The 18949-nt window shown below is 44.6% G+C and overlaps 2 protein-coding genes across 2 annotated transcripts; both read left to right on the top strand.

Moving 5' to 3' along the window:
- Positions 1-290: 290 nt before the first annotated feature.
- LOC144139839 (NADPH:adrenodoxin oxidoreductase, mitochondrial-like) lies at positions 291-7523 on the top strand. Its single transcript, XM_077672087.1, has 5 exons — positions 291-486; positions 988-1082; positions 3827-3949; positions 5359-5529; positions 7449-7523. Exons 1-5 carry the CDS (start codon positions 291-293, stop codon positions 7521-7523), a joined length of 660 nt encoding a protein of 219 aa, XP_077528213.1.
- On the top strand, positions 5356-18206 carry LOC144138634 (NADPH:adrenodoxin oxidoreductase, mitochondrial-like). The gene is made up of 7 exons (XM_077671023.1): positions 5356-5529; positions 7449-7641; positions 8742-8920; positions 10972-11034; positions 12905-13013; positions 14157-14327; positions 17452-18206. Exons 2-7 carry the CDS (start codon positions 7569-7571, stop codon positions 17580-17582), a joined length of 726 nt encoding a protein of 241 aa, XP_077527149.1. The 5' UTR covers positions 5356-5529; positions 7449-7568; the 3' UTR covers positions 17583-18206.
- The last annotated feature ends 743 nt before the right edge of the window (positions 18207-18949 follow it).

Here is an 18949-nt window from a genome sequence, read left to right as displayed (position 1 = left end):
ACACCTTCGCCGCCACCATTATAGCCGACGTCACGGCAGTCATCCCGGCCTTCGCAATGTTCAGGCCTCCCCGGGGCCGCACCACGATCTTGATGTCCTCCTTCGGTGGAACGTCGGGCATCCTTGCAGCCTTCGTTGCCGAAGCCCTCGCGTTCCTGGCATACTTCTTGGTTGCGGACCTCGACTGATGACTGACGTGTCCTGCTGGGGCCTTTGTACCGGGGCCCATAGTCCGCCATCCTGAGTCTGCGTAGAACTTTTCGGGTCTAATGTCGTCTCCTTCCACCTCTATGCACATCCGGCTGCAACCGGATTCGACCGAATCCCGAACGGACGTCTCCATGTTGGGCTCCATGTGGGCATCCGCCGCCCTGGAACGACGATTCCTCGGCGCGCCGGAGCTTGGCCTAACCAGCTACACGCCTAGGCTTAGTGAAGCCGCCGCATCGCTGCGGTCTCAAAGTCCCAAAAAGGTGGCAAAAAACCGTACCTTTTGGTAACAACTGGTACCGGTCGATGTCTCGCACTTTTATGGACACATTGGTAGTAATAAAACTCCAATTAACGTTGATGAACACTGCGTAATTAATCAGAAAAGCTGGAGCCGATGCAAACACGTCTGCACGCTTCGGCGATCACAGCGTCACCTCATCGGGACAAAGGAATCTTCTTAATGAACGAAACTTGCATTTTGTCTTAATAACGGCCCGTCAACGTTCCTTGTTCTGATACTGCGTAAATGGTGCATGTCGCAGTTTCATCATGAATCGGTCATGTTTGCCGGAAATCTTAGGTTGTCAGCATGTACGATGTTTAAACAAATTTGTCACTTTCTTTCTCGTTATCGTTGCTCCGAGCTGTCGAAACTGTACGATTGGAGGCTGTCAAGAACTTGTCGTTTACGTAGTTTTTTGTTGTCTGTGCAAAGTTATGCGTGTTTGGTTGAAAAGTTGGGAACTTATTTGTGCGGTATTTTCGTCCCCAAAGAGTTTCCCAACGCGGTCGTCGACATCTACGAGGGCCTGCCCGTTTCATTCGGCCTGGTCCGGTTTGGTGTGGCCCCAGACCACCCTGAAGTGAAGGTCTGCACTTTTGTTGATTTCTTTTGTTGCCTCGGAGAGGTGGAGTAGAATTCTGTGGTTCTTAAAATGAAATTAATCTTCTGCTAGTCTAGTTTACATCCCCTTTTCAACTGTCAATCACGAGTTGACTCGTAAAAACCCGGTAAGGTTGACCAGCTATTGAGGCTTCAGCTGTTGAGATTCATTTTAAAAGGCAAGGTCTTAGAGCTATTTTTTTTTATTTACTAACCAATTTTATGGAACTGCACAACATTATGTACTGATTTAAAATCTGCAATTATAATTTTTGCGAGTTGTTTTTTTTAGATAATAATGGTTGATTGCCAGTGTTTTGGGTCACAATTACAAAATAGCCACTCCATCCAGAATGGCGATTACCCCGTGGCTAAGCAGGTGATTGACTAAAGAATGCAGCGTTGGAAGAACTTTTTTTGATTTAGCTATTTTTTGGTTATTTTACAACACATTGAACCATACTCCTTCTGTGCTGTGTCAGAAATGGCTCACAGGTGGTGTCAATTGAACACAATAATAGTTTTTTAAAGCATTTAGGCATCAGAAGCAAAAACATCACAGCTCTACCTGCTCTGGGTGCTGAGATATCCGAGGGTGAAATGCTAGCTTTGCATTGCAAGAAAAGTGCCATTTCACCATTGAATTTTGCACAAACTGAGTTGTAGAGTGCACTTTTATTTACATTAAAACACAGTGCCTTTTGATGAGAGAATTCGTAGACTGATAGAAAAATGGCCGTTGGTGCCTCAAATGCCATTTTTTCAGAAAACGATGACCGTTTTTCGGCCCCAAAGACACATCTGCCTTTGTTTGAAGTTGCACAAGCTGGGGATCTTGTACCAGGAAAGCAGTGGGGGAAAAGGTTCAATGCAGGGCTCTTCAAAAGGGCGATGCAGGGTGCGCCGCGAAATGGCGATGGCTACCGAGTGGAACAAGTTTGGGGGGAACTGTTCAAAGGGCTCATTAAGTGGTTACGGACATGGCCTGAAAGTGCGACAGGAGGTCAATAGAAGGTCCGACTAGGCCTTCGCCTTAACAATGTTAGAAAGCTCTAAGCATCCCCCCCAAATTTTTAATATAATGCGGATCTTTGCATGCATCCGTAAACTCAATAGAGCTCTGTGAACCAGAGTTTGGAAGAAGGGCGTAAATCTTAAGAATTTGAAAAATCTTTTCTCGAACATCGTTTGAAGGTTTTGACGTTTTGGGAAAGTCACTTGGTTAGTTTGCCAGGCAAGTTCCCATGCTGTATCAAAAGTGCGTATTTTTTAATGTACTTTGTGGCTTCACAATTTTTAGCATGAAAGGTAGCATGTGCTTTGATGCTGATGTTGTTGCCATGTTAATGAACTGTTGGTCTCCTGAACAAGAACCTGGCTTGTCCAACGACTCTGGCCTGTCCACATGCGTTTCCAAAAAAAATGTTTTTATCTCTACAGGTGTTACGGAACTCAATACATGCCCTCCTAAGAAATGGCATGTCTTTTTCATCCCTGCAATGAATGGTCCTTAACAAGTACAAAAATGAGGATATTCTCTATACGCAACTTATTTTTCCTGAAATAACAGCTTTTGAGCGCAACTTGTAAGAAATATCTTGATACTAAGTGTAGAAATGAGTTTGCCTCTATTGGTAGAGAAAACAGTGTCGTGAATGCAAGTATACCACTCAAGGCAACAGCAGTTGCTTATTAACATGGAAAATGCCAAAAGCATCAAAACAGGCATACAACCCCCCCCCCTCCATTCACTTTTCCACTCCACAATTTGGGATGTCAACGATCATGAATGTTGAAACCCGAATTGGTGTAGCTTGCCTAAGCTTTTTTCGGTTTTTAGAATTTAGGCAGACATTGGATGTTTGGATGTAAAAGATAATTGCTATAAAGGACAAGTTATCCCTGAATTTCGATCAGCGATCTTGCTTGTAACTTTAGATGCAGTGCCATGAGTTACTAACTGCAGTTGCTTCCCTTGTGGAAACAAAGGGAGATGACAGGCGCCCGCAGTCACTATTTATTATAACTTCAGCAAACACAGAGTGGTTCAGTCAGCTATGAGAAGCCCTGCCAATGGAAATGCAACGTACAGAAGTGGTTGAAACTTTCCGCCTTGTATTGGAACGCGACCGCTCATGCGGGCTCTCCCACTCGCGTAGCTCCCAATCAAGAAACATCGCAGATATTGAGTCTTGCAAGCGAAATAAAAAGCCAGAGGACACAGTGAAAGAAGCTGTGCACTCTGGCTATTCATCGGGCTCGTGAACTCGACATCTACAATTCATCTTCCACAAACAGTGAAACGAGAGAAAGCTTGTAGAATCTGTTGTAAAAAGCAGTGTAAATACAGTCATGAAGCAAACAAAGATTCAAAACTATTTCATAAATTCTGGGGGCCAAACATAAATTAGAGTGAATCATTTTCGACATTCTGTGATGTTCTTTTGAGCTTATTTTAGTCGTGTGGTTCCCACATTGAACTAGGGGTTGGTCAGATAGTGAAAACATGGTTCGCTGCTTTATAAGAGACATCTCGTATAAGGGACAGAAACTGCTCTCCGGTACGAGTCTCTTGTGAAGGGGTTCAACTGCATTTGCTTTCTCTGCACTGTTTTCTACCGATAAAGGCAAACTTGTTTCTACATTCATTGTCCCTTTAAGGGTGTTTGATCAATATGCATCCTTTGAATGCGGAAGCAATCCCTGACCCTCTGCTTTGCATGTCCCCAGAATGTCATCAACACCTTCACCAACATTGCCAAGAACCCCCGGTGCAACCTGTACGGCAACGTCCGGCTCGGAACAGACGTCACCCTGGAAGACCTGAGGAAGGTGTACCACGCTGTCGTCTTGGTGAGTCCTTTCTCCTGGGCACGGCTCATGCACTGTCCAGGGTAGTAATGCCTGTGCTTTAGCCTTACATCAAAGTCAGGTATTTATGTTTTTGTTTACGCTATTTACTGAAAAAAAAAGAGAAAAGTTTAGTTCTTCTTGTGGATTCTCTATAGATGGCGTGATGCACAGCAGATGTTCAGGCTCTCGAAACAGTTGCGTAAACATCCATGTCAGATCGTAATTCCCATGCAGTGCATTTCACCTCAGGTCTTATTCGTGCTCCTCGTTTTCTCTTATTTCAGACGTATGGAGCTGATCAAGAGAGGAGCCTTGGTGTTACTGGAGAGGTAATGCATGAAATAATGTGTGGCTGCCCTGAATATTCTGTGATCTTATGTAGGGCAGCACATTGGACACATTTCTAACAGTGCTAATCAGATCCTTGGTTGTGCTCGTCATAACCTTTGATCTGCTACGGTCTCCCTAAAACTCTAGCTTTACAAATCACGAGGCTGGTCAGAATTAAAGTGTGCATGTCCCTTCGTTCATCCCGCTATATCTTGCCAGTTATTCGTGTTACACTCATGTTATTCAGTTATTCATGTTACTAGCTGTCCTTGCACCGAAAGTGGACCCTTTCAAAAAATGTGTCACACTAGCCGGCTTCTAAAAAACACGCATCTTTGCAAAATGCTCATTGCTTCTAAAGCAAAAATTCCTTCACGCAATAACAAGTCTTTTTCTCGGATTATTTGTGCTACATACTAAAATAGACTAGAACTGCCTCCTCCCCTCCATATCTGTGCTCATCGATTCTGTGTCTTTCGAAAAAACCAGCACTGATTAGTTTTGGTAACCTACTCCTTCTAGTATATAATGCCATCAGGTTGTTGAGTTTGTGCTGGCAGTGAGAGAAAAAGCCTATTTTATGAATTAAAAGAAATCTCTTGCTTCCCCCTTGGAGAAAAATCTCGCAAACGGTGCCCTCGAATATCACCGTGCATGTGAGAATGACATCTGCACCCACCGAAGTGGCTCAGTGGCTAAGGCATTGGGCTGCCGAGCCCAAGGACATTGTGGTTTCGATGCTGGCCGTGATGGCTGCTATTTTAATGGGGGTTAAAAACGAAAATGCGTGTGTGTCGAAGTTTTGGGGCACATTAAAGATCCCCCAGGTGGTCTAAATTGATCCGGAACCACCCACTACAGCACACCTCATAGCACAGGTGAATTTGGCGCATTACACCCCACAATCAATCAATCAATCAATCAATCAATCGACAGTGACATCTCATAGCTCATGTGTAGCTTCAGTTTGTTAAACTCTTCAAATCAATCAATCAACCAGTAAATTGAGAATGACATCTGCAAGGGGTTCGAACAGTAAGCGCATGCATCTTGACGGCTATCACTGACTCCCTCGACAGGACCTGACGAACGTGTTCAGTGCCCGCAAGTTTGTCGGCTGGTACAATGGCCACCCGGCTGACGTTGGAGTCTGTCCAGACCTGTCTGGTGAGACGGCGGTCGTCATTGGGCACTGCAACGTTGCCCTCGACGTCACTCGGATCCTGCTGTCGCCTGTCGAGTCGCTGCAGGTGAGCCTTCTTCCCGTGGGAAACATCAAGAACAACTTTAAAGGGACAGACAACTGATTTCTTGCCAGTGCATGTCCTCTAAATCGTATGAATACCAGAGTTTTCTATGGTAGGGCAACTACAGCAAATTTCTAAATAAAGTGGCAAAAATAGTTTTAATTTGCCCCTTAACTTTCTGAAGTCTGAAAAGGTGGCAGGCACCATGTAGTAAAGGTGACTCTACAGTACGTATATGAAAGGCTCTGTCGGTTTTAATGCAGGATTCAAAAACCGCATGAAGGAATAGGAAAGGCTACATTTTATTGTTTTTAATTATCTATTTTCCACTGAGGTACTTCAGTTAGAAGTATGTTGCTGTGTGGCTCACTGCCACAGTTGCCAGCATTCGTGTTGTTGGCGTACTTATAATGCTGGTAGTCCTAGAGATGCTGCTTTCAAATGTTGTAGGGTGCTTTCAGCAAAAACATTAGAGTGCAAGATGTTTGAAGCGATGCTTGGGATAGAGAGCACACATACTTCACAGAAATCAGTTTTCTGTCTTTATAAATTTTTCATGAAGCTCATTTTCCTGCGCTTCACGGATGTCAGTAAAATCGTTAAAACTTATCCTCGTGGACGATTGGCACAAAGTATTGTTTAGACAAAAATTATTTTATGTGCTTCTCCTTACTGAGTGCCTGGTTTTGTTAACATAGACCAGCGCATATAGGCAAGCTTTAATGCATCCTTTAGTTGCTTTTGTTTCCACACGTTGGAGAGGTTAATTCTTCACCTTATTTTCATCTGGGATGTCATATTTTGGGCTTGTTCAAAGTGAATTTTCAGCTTTTTAATAACCATAGGTTGGCCGAACAGTAGGCTGGTTGATCTCTGGCAAAAAACGTGCTTATGTTTGCCAGTTTATCAAAAAGCTGCACAACAAAAAGTTGGCGCAGAGGCTTGAGAAACAGCGGCGCTCGTGGCCCCTCTTCCTTCGTCAAAGAGACGTGGCTGTTGCAACTCGCGTGGATTTCCAAACTTGCCATTGACAGTTCTCCATGACTGGGAGGCCCGGACCGTTTCATCAGCAGGCTTTCACATCTCTCCCAAAGTGGACCACTTTAGCACGCGCTAGAACCGACGCCAAAGTCCAAAGTCGACGCCTGCGCTACGAACCCAAAAAGCTGCTGTGTGCCTGGAATGCCAAGATAGCTCGCTTGGATGGAGATTAGTTTCGTAATGCGAGAGAGCCAGTTTTGATTCCGATCACAGGAAGTGATCTTCTTCTTCTTCTCCTCCTCCTCCTCCTTTTTTTTCTTTCTTTCTTTCCCGATTGGCAGCACATGTTGTTGTTCCCCACCGCTGCTAACCCCATCGTACCCCTCGAGCCTTTGGGGTGGTTCATTGGTTAGGTTTTGCTGGTTGCACAGCGCAAAGGTCCCAGGTTCGGTTCCCAGTACCTCGCTATCCACATTTTTTTCTTGAGGCACGCACTCCCAACACGTGCTCGTGGGCTCCTTGCCTCATCGCCACTTTCCCCTACACTTTGAGGTTTTTTGGTGCGACAGGCTGGTAATACGTCCCAAACAGTCCCACTGTTAAAATTTCCTACAGTACTGTTCAGCTGTAATGCAGCTGGGTGATCATTTTTTGGCTAACTGTGCTTCCGCATACGATGTTGCAGCTTACGTGCTACTTTAATGGGACGAGTTTACTGCTGGGAGAGTTTACAAACAAGAAACACAGCGGTACTGAAACCTTTACATCACATCTCATCAATGTGCTTTTTGTTGGTGGCGTAATTTGGCCCAGTATAAGTCATCCTCGCAACGAACATTGGAAAGGGTTTGGCCATAAAAAACACTAATCCCAACATCGCACGAGATGGACAGATGCCCCCGACGATTGACAGTAATTTTCTCTGTTTGCTGTACTAACAGGGAACAGACATTGTCGAGCCAGCCTTGGAAGCGCTCAGGAAGAGCTCGGTGAGGAAGGTGATCGTCGTGGGGTGAAGGGGGCCCCTGGAAGTGGCCTTCACCATCAAGGAGCTCCGGGAGATGACCAAGATCCCCGACGTGGACAGCATCTTCCGGCCCGAGGACTTCGTCGGAATTCGGGAGAAGCTAGCCGGTACGATAGCAGCAGAAGTTGCTCGCGGCTTTTTTTTTCTTCTTGCTTCCTCGAGAATGGTGGATATGTTTGGCGACATTTGCAAAGTCACATCTAACGTTTCTGCTAGACATATGCAAGACTAGTGCTTGTGTTGCTGAACAGTCTGGAAGTCATGCCTGTCATGTGATGGGGGTCTCGACTGTGACACTTCCAATTGAAACCAGCTTTCGTGCAACCCCATCTAGCTTACTTGGTAGGCAGGGTGTTCACCGGGGTCGGGCAAATGTCTGAAGCGCTGCAAAGGTTAATTGCACGCACTGTCGTATTCACGGTCCCCATACGTGGGTCTGAAGCCGTTGCCGGGATTTTCTGCGAGCAGGATGAAATTTCTGTAGTGGTCAGTCTTTCAGCAAAGGTGCTGTATTGTGGAAATTACTATAGGCCTATGGGGAATGTGTGACTCAAGGTCACAAAATGTACCTTTTCATTCAGCTGCACAAGTGGACTTTCTCTGAACAGTGGCTGCATTCCTCAGAAACGTAGTTGACCTAATCGTTATTTGTTAAACCTTTGTGCTTTACATTTAGCAGATTCTCATCTCAAATACTGGCTTCACTGAAATGCATCACACAACTCTCAGTAACGTTTCCGCAAACGCTACTGAAGTTGGCGTGATGAAAGTTGGGGGGAACTGAAACTAGCCTCACAATGTGAGCTTTTTTCTTCATTTTTTAGCTCTGCACAGTTTGTGTAAGCAAATGCCTCGAGTTCCTACAGTTCCCACAACTTTGCCTAAAGTTTGTGTAGGCAAATGCCTAGAGCTCCTACAGTTTGCGTACCGTTCCTGTAGCCAGGTGCATGCAGTTCATGCAGTTCCTGTTCCTGCATTTTGCCTACAGTTCCTGTTGGCAAATGCCTTGTTCCTATTTTTTGCCTGCAGTTTCTGTGGGCAATGCCTAGGGTTCCTGCATTTTGCCTACAGTTTGGGCAGACAGATGCCTACAGTTCCTACAGTTCCGAACGGAAAATGCCTACAGTTTCTGTTGCTTGCCTGCAGTTCCTGCAGTCCATGTAGGCTAATGCCTACAAGTGATCTATTCCCGCCTGCGACTGTGCAGACCTCCCGCGGCCCCGTAAGCGCCTGGTTGATCTGATGCTCCAGACGTCGGAGAAGCAGTCCAACACTGCACAGCCGCGCTCGTGGGAGCTGCGTTTCCTGCGGAGCCCGCTCCGGTTCCTTCCAGACTCGTCCACTGGCCGTGTATCCGGCATCGAGCTGGCCGTCAATCGGCTCGAGGTCAGTGTCTGGCCATTCTGTGTGTCAGCTTGAATTTCCCGCTGTTTATTCTGGAAAAATAAGGCCGAGTGTGGTGGAGGGGATTTGAAACACTGGGAGTGCCTTCAGCAGATTGAACTACACGACAAAGAAGCTGGGATACACATGCAAAAGATGAAGCTCAAAAGCGGAAACAGCCTTGGGTCGAGATTTCAGCAAACGTTGGACTCCCAAGTGTTCAGAATTAATCCGAGGCCCTCCACTACGGTGCACCTCATAGAACAGGTGTAGCCTCAGCACGTTAAGCCTGCAAAATTTGAAAGTGTAACACATGCACACGCACATGCACGCACACGCACGCACGCACACACACTGACAGAGCAGTGTACAGGGGCAGTTTCAGTAGCCTATTCCTTGCGCATGTGTGCCTCTAAAGGGGGGGGGGGACTGAATAGTATGGCTTTTGAACAATACAACTTATACTTACCTGATCTCTAGGCGGGTTTCTTCAAGGTCAACTTGTCTCAAGGTCCGTCAAAATCGGTTTAAGGGAGGTTTTGCTCTGTTCCAAGAAGAGTCGAGTTCACTCGTGGTCAAGAACACAGCATAACGCGGTTTACCAGTCCTGTCATTATTGATCAAAGTGGAGTATACGGCAATAAGTGTGCACAAAGGTAAAAAAACAATGTGTGGACATTCCATGGCCTCTGAATTGAAGCTGCCATAAAAAACAAGGGGCTTTTGACCCGTTCTCCGAGACCAGTCCTCCGAGACAATGGCGCGAAATGGGAAATGTGGTTTGTGGTTTTTCGCCGAGAAAACCAGGCTGCTCAGCGAGGCAGCTACAAAAGCCGCCCGCATCTTCCCACGGGGGGAACTCGAGTAAATGCGTCGCATCTACTCGAGTCAAGCAAAGCGTCACGTCAAGCGTAAGCCATGCAAAGACGCCCTTAACTGAATTCCGAACGCGCGCTCCACCGCTTATATACGTTGAGGGGACTGCGTAAGCCGGTCCCAGTCGACGACGTTGGCGTACTTGTAAAGCGGCGTGGACTCTAAGTGTTTGAGCCAACCGCGGATGTTGCTTGGCCGGAGAACGGCACACCGGTTATATGCGCAGCGCGCCCGAAGGAGAGGAAACCACGGAAGAGAGAGTACTGCACATGCGCCGGCCCAAGCGCGTCTGCCGCGGCTATGACACAACGTGCCGCGGCTATGACGCAACACAATCCAACACAATCCACTTTAATCCAATCCAACCCAATTCAATCCAAATCCAAGCCAAGCCAAGCCAAGCCAAGCCAAGCCAATCCAATCCAAGCCAATCCAATCGAATCCAATCCAATGCCCCTCGCGAGGGATGTGTTCGCTTTCGCCTCGACTCGACGCGCATGCGCAGTGAGCGTGCGGACTACGGACGCCAACGCGGGTGACATCGTGAGTTACTGAAATGCTCTGCATTTAAAAAACATTGAAAAGGAAGTGGGAACAAGTTTGTGCATGTTTGTGTGTGTAGGGGGGGAGGGGGGAGACAGGTGCACAGTTCATGCTGAGCTTGCCACTGACGTCTGGTCAATTAACAAGAATACAGTTTGGCTACACGCTGTGCAAATATCTTAAAAATTGTGCAGTCGTGTGTCCGTTAAGCAAAAGCGTGTTTGTTTTGCAGCAGTTAGCACTTCTTTCACCTGGCCATTTATTCACTTGCATACGTACAATCTTTGTCCCAATTTTCCTGGCCATGCCGTAGGTTTCTGCGCCACAAAGAATTCAATACAACATCTTTACATTTAATTGTGAACAGAATTGTTTTTGACATTGAGAAAGAAAGTCTCTTTCTCCTGCTTTCTGGAACAGCACATTTCAGCATCATTTGAAAGGCAAGCTTGTACTTTGGATTTTTTTGTGCCCCACACGCTTTTAGAATGGCCTGGAAAATTTTGACAAAGGCTGTACGAACGTCTATATGCACTTATTCACTTATTTGTTCACTCAGTGACTTGATTTTATTTAGTTAGTTGCTTTCTTGCTTTGGGAGTGTCGAGTAACAGTTTGGCTCGTTTCTTTTCCAGACAACCGATGGGGGAACAAGGGCCGTTCCGACGGGCGAAACGGAGATTATGCCATGTCAAATGGTGAGCTCCTTCCCTAGTTTTTGGTGTAATTTACCGGGCATGGTTGCCTGAGGTGACAACACCGAATTACCGTATTTTCGCGAGTATAAACCGCACCAGAAATGCGAAAATTTCAGGGGTGAAGTAGAGGTGCGGATTACATGCTTCACCCCAGTGCACGTTGGGCAATGATGCCTCTACAGCAGTAATAGCGACTAAGCCACTGTTATCCCATTGGCAGTTCTTATTTCGCACACATAGTTCAACAATACACCAACCTGAAAAAAATGTATGCGGCAAGTCGTCTAGTTACGTAGTCAGCTAGGCAAATTCTTTTGCATAAACAAATGTGTAATGTTGCTTGAGTAGTTGATATGGTCTGTCCTCCTATGTATAGAATATTTTTTTTATTCATCGACAAAAAGTGGGGTGTGGGATATATGCGGGGGGGTTATACGTGCGAAAATACAGTATTACAGCTGGGACTTTGGCAGTGTGTGAAAATAAACGGTAAGTTGAGAGGACGCCAAAACACGTTGGGATATGGTGCAAAATGCGTAAACGGGTCGAAGCATGTGGAAGACGGAACCAGTTCATAAATTTATTTTGAGAAGGTGCGGAGTCTGAAGTTTGAAGGCATTTTTTTAGTATTTTTATTTGTGAAGCATTACTGGCCTCCCTCTCATGTATATTACAGTATCTTATTACAGTCATTGGCATGCACACGTAATGTTTCTCCTGACTATTGCCGATCCATTGAAATTGAAAATTCCGTTTCTCCAACATCATTATATTTGCGTGGATAATTTGCAGTAGCTGGTTGTGTTAGAAATAATTATTTTTTAATTAGCTTTGGGAAGCTGGCAAAGTGTCAACAATTTAAAGTTGTTCAGGGTGCAAAAAATGTGCGGAGTTTCGCAAGATTTAGATTCCCCGAAAGGGAGTAGTTGATGACAGGGGAAAGAAACTCTGCAAAACTGATAAAGCACAATAATGCGGCATACATTGATAAACGCTGCAGCTGAGTCCGTGATGAGACACAGCAGTTCAAGAAGCCATTTGTATGCACTATTCATCACAAAACATGTTCGACTGGCTGTTTATTCGAATTTTTTGTACTTTATTTGAGGAGTGTAGAAGTCGCTTGCACGCGAAGAATTTTCACGGATGCTGCTAGATTGGTCATCCGTTAGTGGCCTTCTAATACGTCAGGTAGGCTATTAAGGAACATGTAACATCATAAGATTCTTGCATGCACACGAGAACTGACAGGGAGCCACTTTGAAAAAATTATGATGCAATACAAATTTTGCCTAGGTTTGGCAATCATGCCGCTTGATAGTAGGAATTAAGGGTTCGTCGACCTGGTGGCAGGATTTTGGACATGTGGCATCCTTGAATTTTCCACTTTGCATGGTTTTAAACTTCCTTATGTTATAATCAAGTGAGGAGCTTCAAAACAAACATTTTTTTTTCATTTGTTTATTTACAAGAGAAAAGAGCTCATGGACATTTTTGTTTGGAAGCTAGCAGTGACTTGTAATGTACAAATAACACGAACAAAAACCAAATAACACAAGTTAGATGTCAGTACCTATTAAAAAAAAGTTTCTGCCAATGATTTGCTTACCTTACACTGATTTCATATAGAAATTGCATATTATGCTCTGTATCCTTTAGGACAAGATTGGCAACAGAGCTTTGTGGGTAATGTCATTATACGCTAGACGTTTTTTTGCATACCGTAGGGGCAGCTCTCAAGAGATCACTTCTGTTTCTTTTTCTTCTTTTGCAGAGACATAAAAAAAGCAGGCCCATTTTAATGTTTCAGTTCTTTCACTTAAGGACACTTTTTTTTCCCCTCTCTTGCGCTCTACCCTGTGATGTGCAGGTCCTGAAGAGCATTGGCTACACGAGTGACGTGGTAGACCCGGTCGTTCCGTTGGACAGAAAGCGGGGTCTTGTGCCAAACACTCATGGCCGCGTGGAATCCCTGCCAGGTGGGTGGGATCATTTCTTCCTTCACTCAGTTCAGTTTTTGACCTTGCTTTATCTCGTCACACTCGAACGGCTCTCACTTCTTAACACCGCAAATGGTAAGTCATGCTGGCAAACTAGCTGCTCAGAAATGCAATCGAGGCCATCTCTGAAAGACATGCAGCCAGTCTTATCTTTCATTTGCGTTGACCATTTCTCGCCTTGCTGTTCTTATCTCGTTCCTCCCCACTTTCTTCTCCTATTGCTGAATACCCTTTCAGGTGATTGTGTGATCTTCCGTTCATCTACCCCCCACATCAGATGAAACAACCGGCTACTAAGGGCTTGTGGTGGTGATGATGGTGATGATAAGGTTCAATGTTGTGCATGTTCGAAATGGCCACGAAGACATTGAACAACTTGGCTTCATTTGCAAGGTTTCCAGATCTGAGCAGCAGACATGCCCGTATAAATGGGAACTGCGTTTGATTAAGCTTGATAGTTAAGAAGACGGAATAAAGGATGAAAGCACCCCACTGACTCTTATAAAAGCATGATGAGTTTACCTCTAGAGGCACATATAAATGGGAACTACATTTGATTAAGCTTGATATTTAAGAAAGCACCCCACTGTCTCTTATAAAAGCATAATTTTGCCTCTAGAGGCACAGAAGACCTTTTTACTCTGGCTAACTGCCCTGTGAAAATCACTGGCCGTTCTTCTGTTGAACTGAAGTTGCCAAATGTTAGCTTAATGGTCTTCAAGGAAAAAAACTTGTTCGTCTGGAACGAGAGCAGAACCCGTGGCCATATTACTACACGGCCAAAGCTTGATTACCAATGGCCTTAGTTCTGATTCCTGTTTGAGTGTTTTCACACGGAGTCTACCAGCTTCTCATTTAGAAGTCCTATGAAAGGTTGGACAACAGCACTTGTTACTCTCCTTCACGTTATGCAGGTCTTCTGTGAACTTCACGGTTAGCTGTTTCTTCTACAAGTTTAATCTGGGTTAGCTTCTCGTATTGTCGAACCACATATACTCTTCTCTTAACAAAATGTGGTTTGGGCTCATTTCGAAAAACTGACGGTTCTATGCCAAGCCAGCGAGGTTGCGTTTCCATTGGTATTGGACGGGACTGTATTTGGGTCTCCTGTTGCCCTCCCAGGTGTGTACTGCAGCGGCTGGCTGAAGACGGGCCCCGTGGGCGTCCTGGTGGCGACAATGAACAGCAGCTTTGAGACTGGCCAGGCTGTCGTCAAAGATGCTGAATCCGGGCTGCTGCCAGCAGACGACAGGGAGGGCTCGGCGGCCATCTTGAAACTCCTCAAGGCGAAGGGCAAGTTTCTTACGTTAAGCTCGAGTTTGCGGCATTTCCGGTTGCCGTGGAGAATTTTACTGCCTAAAAGATAATGGAAACGACATTTTTATGTCCTTCTTTTATTAAAGCAACGCTTACTACGCCTCACTAATGGCGATGTAGTTTTGAGAAAAACAGTGCAGGAAAGCCAACTTTGCACAATGGGGTTTCCACAAAGGGCATATGATGATGATGATGGTGGTGGTGATGATGATGATGATGATGATGATGATGATGAACACACTGCAAGTAAGCCAACAAGAAGCAGACGCTTCCTGTCTTAGGAACCGAACCTGGGTCCCTCTTGTTGTGAAATCGATGTCTGTACTACAATTGCACCATGATTGCATTTGGGTCGCTCAGCATTTCTTTGGGCTGATTGCGCAGGTGTTGGCTTTGGAGTTTGACAGCTTGGATTTTGGATTTTGACTTTGACTCAGGTTGCATGGAAGAAGACTTCGTTTTTTAATCATCTGCCTCTTATGGAAAAAGGGGCCTTGATTTCTTGCTTTCATCAATGCCTAATGACCCAACAATCCTGAAACAGTATTTCAAATACTTGAGCACTCGATGATAAATAGTAAGATAAAATTCCCTGAAAACCACCAGTTTTGGCTTTCATTGCTTTGAGCCCGAAGGGCACATATGGCAGAAGTGCACGACTACCTCGTCATTTTGCGTGGATGTCAAAACACTGTACTGGAGGCCTGTGGAGGCGTTATTTTGACCACCCCACCACCGAAGCTGAGCTTCCTGAAGTTTAGGCCCACAAAAGTGGTAGATATTTGATGACCGCATTTAGTAGAGGCACGGATGACGACTTGTTGTATATCTTGGCCATATTATCAGCTCCTTTCTCGCAGGTGGATCTTTGTTTTTGTCAGCATTGCCATTCTGGCGAGTGGCGACACCTGTAGTTTTGGCTGCTGTAATCGCTGATAGTACCCTGTTGCCACTCACCAAGACATATGCATGTCAAGTGACGTAGCAAGTTCCTGTCAAACTTTGAAAGCACTCGTTAGATCACCTTGTTCTAATGGGGTTACATGCTGATGTCAGTTTGCTGTTCGCCACTTTCTGTGTTTGTCTGGTGGCATGGTAAATGAGATCAAATTAATACATGTTCCACGCATTGCAGGCTGTTCACACATATTTTTGTGCTAAACAGATTGGTTAAGCATATATTGCGGATGCAGATTGCAGATGCATATACTGCAAATAAAACGCAGGTGATTGAATGCCCTTTCTAACAAAACCAAATGTTTTCATAAATAATGGTTGTGAAAAAAATGATCAAATTCAAAGTTTCTGTCCAGATGTCGAAGAAAAGGAAAAAAAAGGAAGTTGTGTATAACAAACTATCAGTAGAAGAAAAAATTTAGAAGATACATTTGTAGGTAAACATTTTAAAAACCGGTTCTAAAAAAAAGGTAGAAAATGAAAAAAAAAAAGTTGTGTATAACAAACCATCAGTAGAAGAAAAAATGTAGAAGATACATTTTGTAGGTAAACATTTTAAAAACCGGTCTAGAAAAGAAGGTCAGTTGCGCAGCACAGTTTGTCAGATATATAAAAAAAATGCTAACGCGCATGCTGCCTGCACCTTGGAGTGTAGCCCAACCTCCATTTAAAAAAGCGCAGTTCCAAATGGTTTTCTGGAAAACATCTGGTGGTTTGACGTTATTAGAGGCACCAGACAGTCCCAACATGATGTAAAAACACGTCATCAATGCCTAAGGCCAGCACTAGATTCAGGGCAAGCAAGCGGTGCAAAGAAATCCACTCGTAGTTGAAAACCCAACTCGGAGGTGGATGCTTGTTGATGTTCATGTCATCACTTATGTGTCAGAACCTTCACTTGGGGTTTGTTATCACCTTCTGACTCACTATGGTAGACCTTCTTGCAAGAATAAGGTGCGATGCTGCAGAATCGTGCCTAGCAAGCTTTCACCGAGCAGCTGTCATGTGATGAAAAGAATTCAGCACTCTGAGCCTCCTATGTTGCAGCGCCACCTAACATTTTCGAAGAGAAACAATATAAAGCCTCTTGGGGACTTTGTCAGAATATACAGTTCTACTAAAAAGCGATGCTAGAACTCCATAAATGCCCTCATACGGAAGTGAAACAAGCCAATGAACAGCTGGTAGGGTCCAAGGCTGATTAGAAGCGCTCTCCTCGTCTCAAATAATATCCGACGACTTGGTGTTATCTTTCAACTTTCAGCTGAACCTGTTATCGCAGAGGTGAAGTGACGTGTGTTTTTTGAGAAACAGTAGCAGGCAATGGAGGCGCCATTGCAAATCGGCTTGAAGTTGAGTAACTGTGTAGTAGCGCCACAAATGAATTTTGCAATGACAAAATGAAACCGAAGCTGCTGGAAACTATCTGAGAAGGCGAGGTCCACTTGTTGGACATGTGAGAGGCCCTGAGAAATAAGTTGTGGCAGAATAAAACTTCCCTTTCGATCTTGAGAAATAAGCTATGGCAGAATAAAGCTTCCCTTTCGCCAAACCAAAGCTCACTAGTCAACTATCTGAGAAGGCGAGGTCCACTTGTTGGACATGTGAGAGGCCCTGAGAAATAAGCTGTGGCAGAATAAAACTTCCCTTTCGATCTTGAGAAATAAGCTATGGCAGAATAAAGCTTCCCTTTCGCCAAACCAAAGCTCACTATAGTCAATTGCTGGTGTCATTTTCAGGTAATTATTCGCTCTCAACGCCTTCAGATTATAAAGCTGACAACATAATTTGGTATTTGCTTGCTGGGAGCCTTTCGATCAAGGATATTTGATGGTAATGCAGCATAACCACGAGCGGCATGCTTTTTTCTCAACCACAGTGGCCACGCCCCCTTTCGCAAAAATGCACACACCTCAGCTCGAAAAAAATGCTGTCGAAAATCTCACTGTTGCCGGAGGGGGAAAATTTAAACTTATTCTAGAAATGCCTAGACTAACCACGGGGTGCATTAGGTAGACAAGAAACAACTACAGCATGTCAAAATCTGCAATACACACAAAGTATTGATCACTGGTGATCGATTTGGATAGTCGTGGTAACGAAAAAGTTAAAACTTTCTTCACGTTTTTCTTTAATCGCACAGGAGTTCGTGCCGTCACGTTCGACGAGTGGCTCAAGATCGAGGAGTGCGAGAAGGCCAGAGGCGAGCCGAAAGGCAAACCCAGTGAGAAGCTGCTTTCAGTTCAAGAAATGCTTAAGGTTGCATTTAGTTAGGCGGCGTGGCTTGGTTGTATCATGCTCTCACTTTATCTTCATCTCCCTCTCTTTCTCTCCCTCTCTCTTTCTTCTATCTTTCCTCTCCTTTTTTGGAATGGCAGCCAATTCATGAAAGGTGCCCGTGGTCGCAGACAAGTCAAGCCAAGCCAAATTTGGCTTGTTTGAATCCAAGATCCTGTTTCTTAGAATAAACTTAGCAAGTGGTATGAACGTTCGTGCCAGCTGTGTGGGAGTATGAAGTCGAGAATTACACGAAAGACTCCAATTTCATTTCTTGGTGCTTATTGTAATGGTTCTTAAGCGGCCAGAATAGCACCAGTCAATTTTGTTACATTATAGGAGGCCTTTGTTGAATACCACAGCGCTTATTGTCGAAGAGCACCCTGTTGAATGATAAATAGTCCAGGTGATCGGCTTGGCCATGCGAAAAGCTTGGCTTTTTGCTGCCTTCAGAGGGGGACGTGCTTATGGTTGCAGATGTTTGGTAAGAAATGTGGTGCTTCTAGTTCGCTGCAAACATTATGTGCCTGAGAGTGTGGGTATTTTTTATACAACTTTGACCCTTTAGAAGCCTAGTCGCCTCTCACATGCAAATGTACCATAATAAAAAGGTTGAAGTTAAGAAAACCTGTGTGTATTCTTTTTCTTTGTTTGTTCTGGATGATGATAGCATTGCTGAATAGTAGAATACTGTACCATATTCCTTGGGGCATGGTGTTTTCGCAATTAGGCCCTCAATTCGGTCGTACTGACCGCATGATGGCTGCACAGGTCATTGAAAAGCCTCCCAACTATTTGACCTTTAGTTTTAAAATGGCTAACTGTTATGAATACTAATAATTGACGCACTTAAGAAGTGTAAGTATTGTAAGTAAAGTACCATAATTATTGATAGTCAGTTTCAACAGCGAAAGTTTGCATGCATGCATGCCACTTGGTTTCGAGCAACGCGGTAAGTACAAAAATACAAATCTGCCGTCCAACTCTCAACTACTGCTAACAGATGCAATTACGTCACTAAATGAAGCACATCAAATGGTTGGGAGGTTCAATTTTTTCTTGCAACCAATACTGGAGTGAAGTTGTGTGTGGCGTATATTTTAGTTTTAATTAATGTCATTTTGCATCGCTGTTTAGTGAGGCATTTCTGGGTTTATGCTGCTGATTGTATTTGTGACACTCACTAGAAGTCCTGGCTTTGCCTTGCCTGTGTAGCGAATTCACGTTCAAGTCTGTATGCTGCTTGATGGCTTCATTGTTCGAAAGGGGACAAACAGGCTTAACTGGTTGAAAGTTTCATTGCAAAAAAAGAAATGCGAACCTCTTTTACGGCACTGAGTTTTTTTTTTTTTAAGAACCAGCTC

Source organism: Haemaphysalis longicornis, unplaced genomic scaffold, assembly GCF_048455015.1.
Source record: "Haemaphysalis longicornis isolate Haplotype H1 unplaced genomic scaffold, Haemaphysalis longicornis Haplotype H1 scaffold_5, whole genome shotgun sequence".
NCBI lineage: Eukaryota > Metazoa > Arthropoda > Arachnida > Ixodida > Ixodidae > Haemaphysalis > Haemaphysalis longicornis.
The sequence above is the reverse complement of the archived record's forward strand: the minus strand, read 5'-3'. Positions and strand labels throughout refer to the sequence as shown.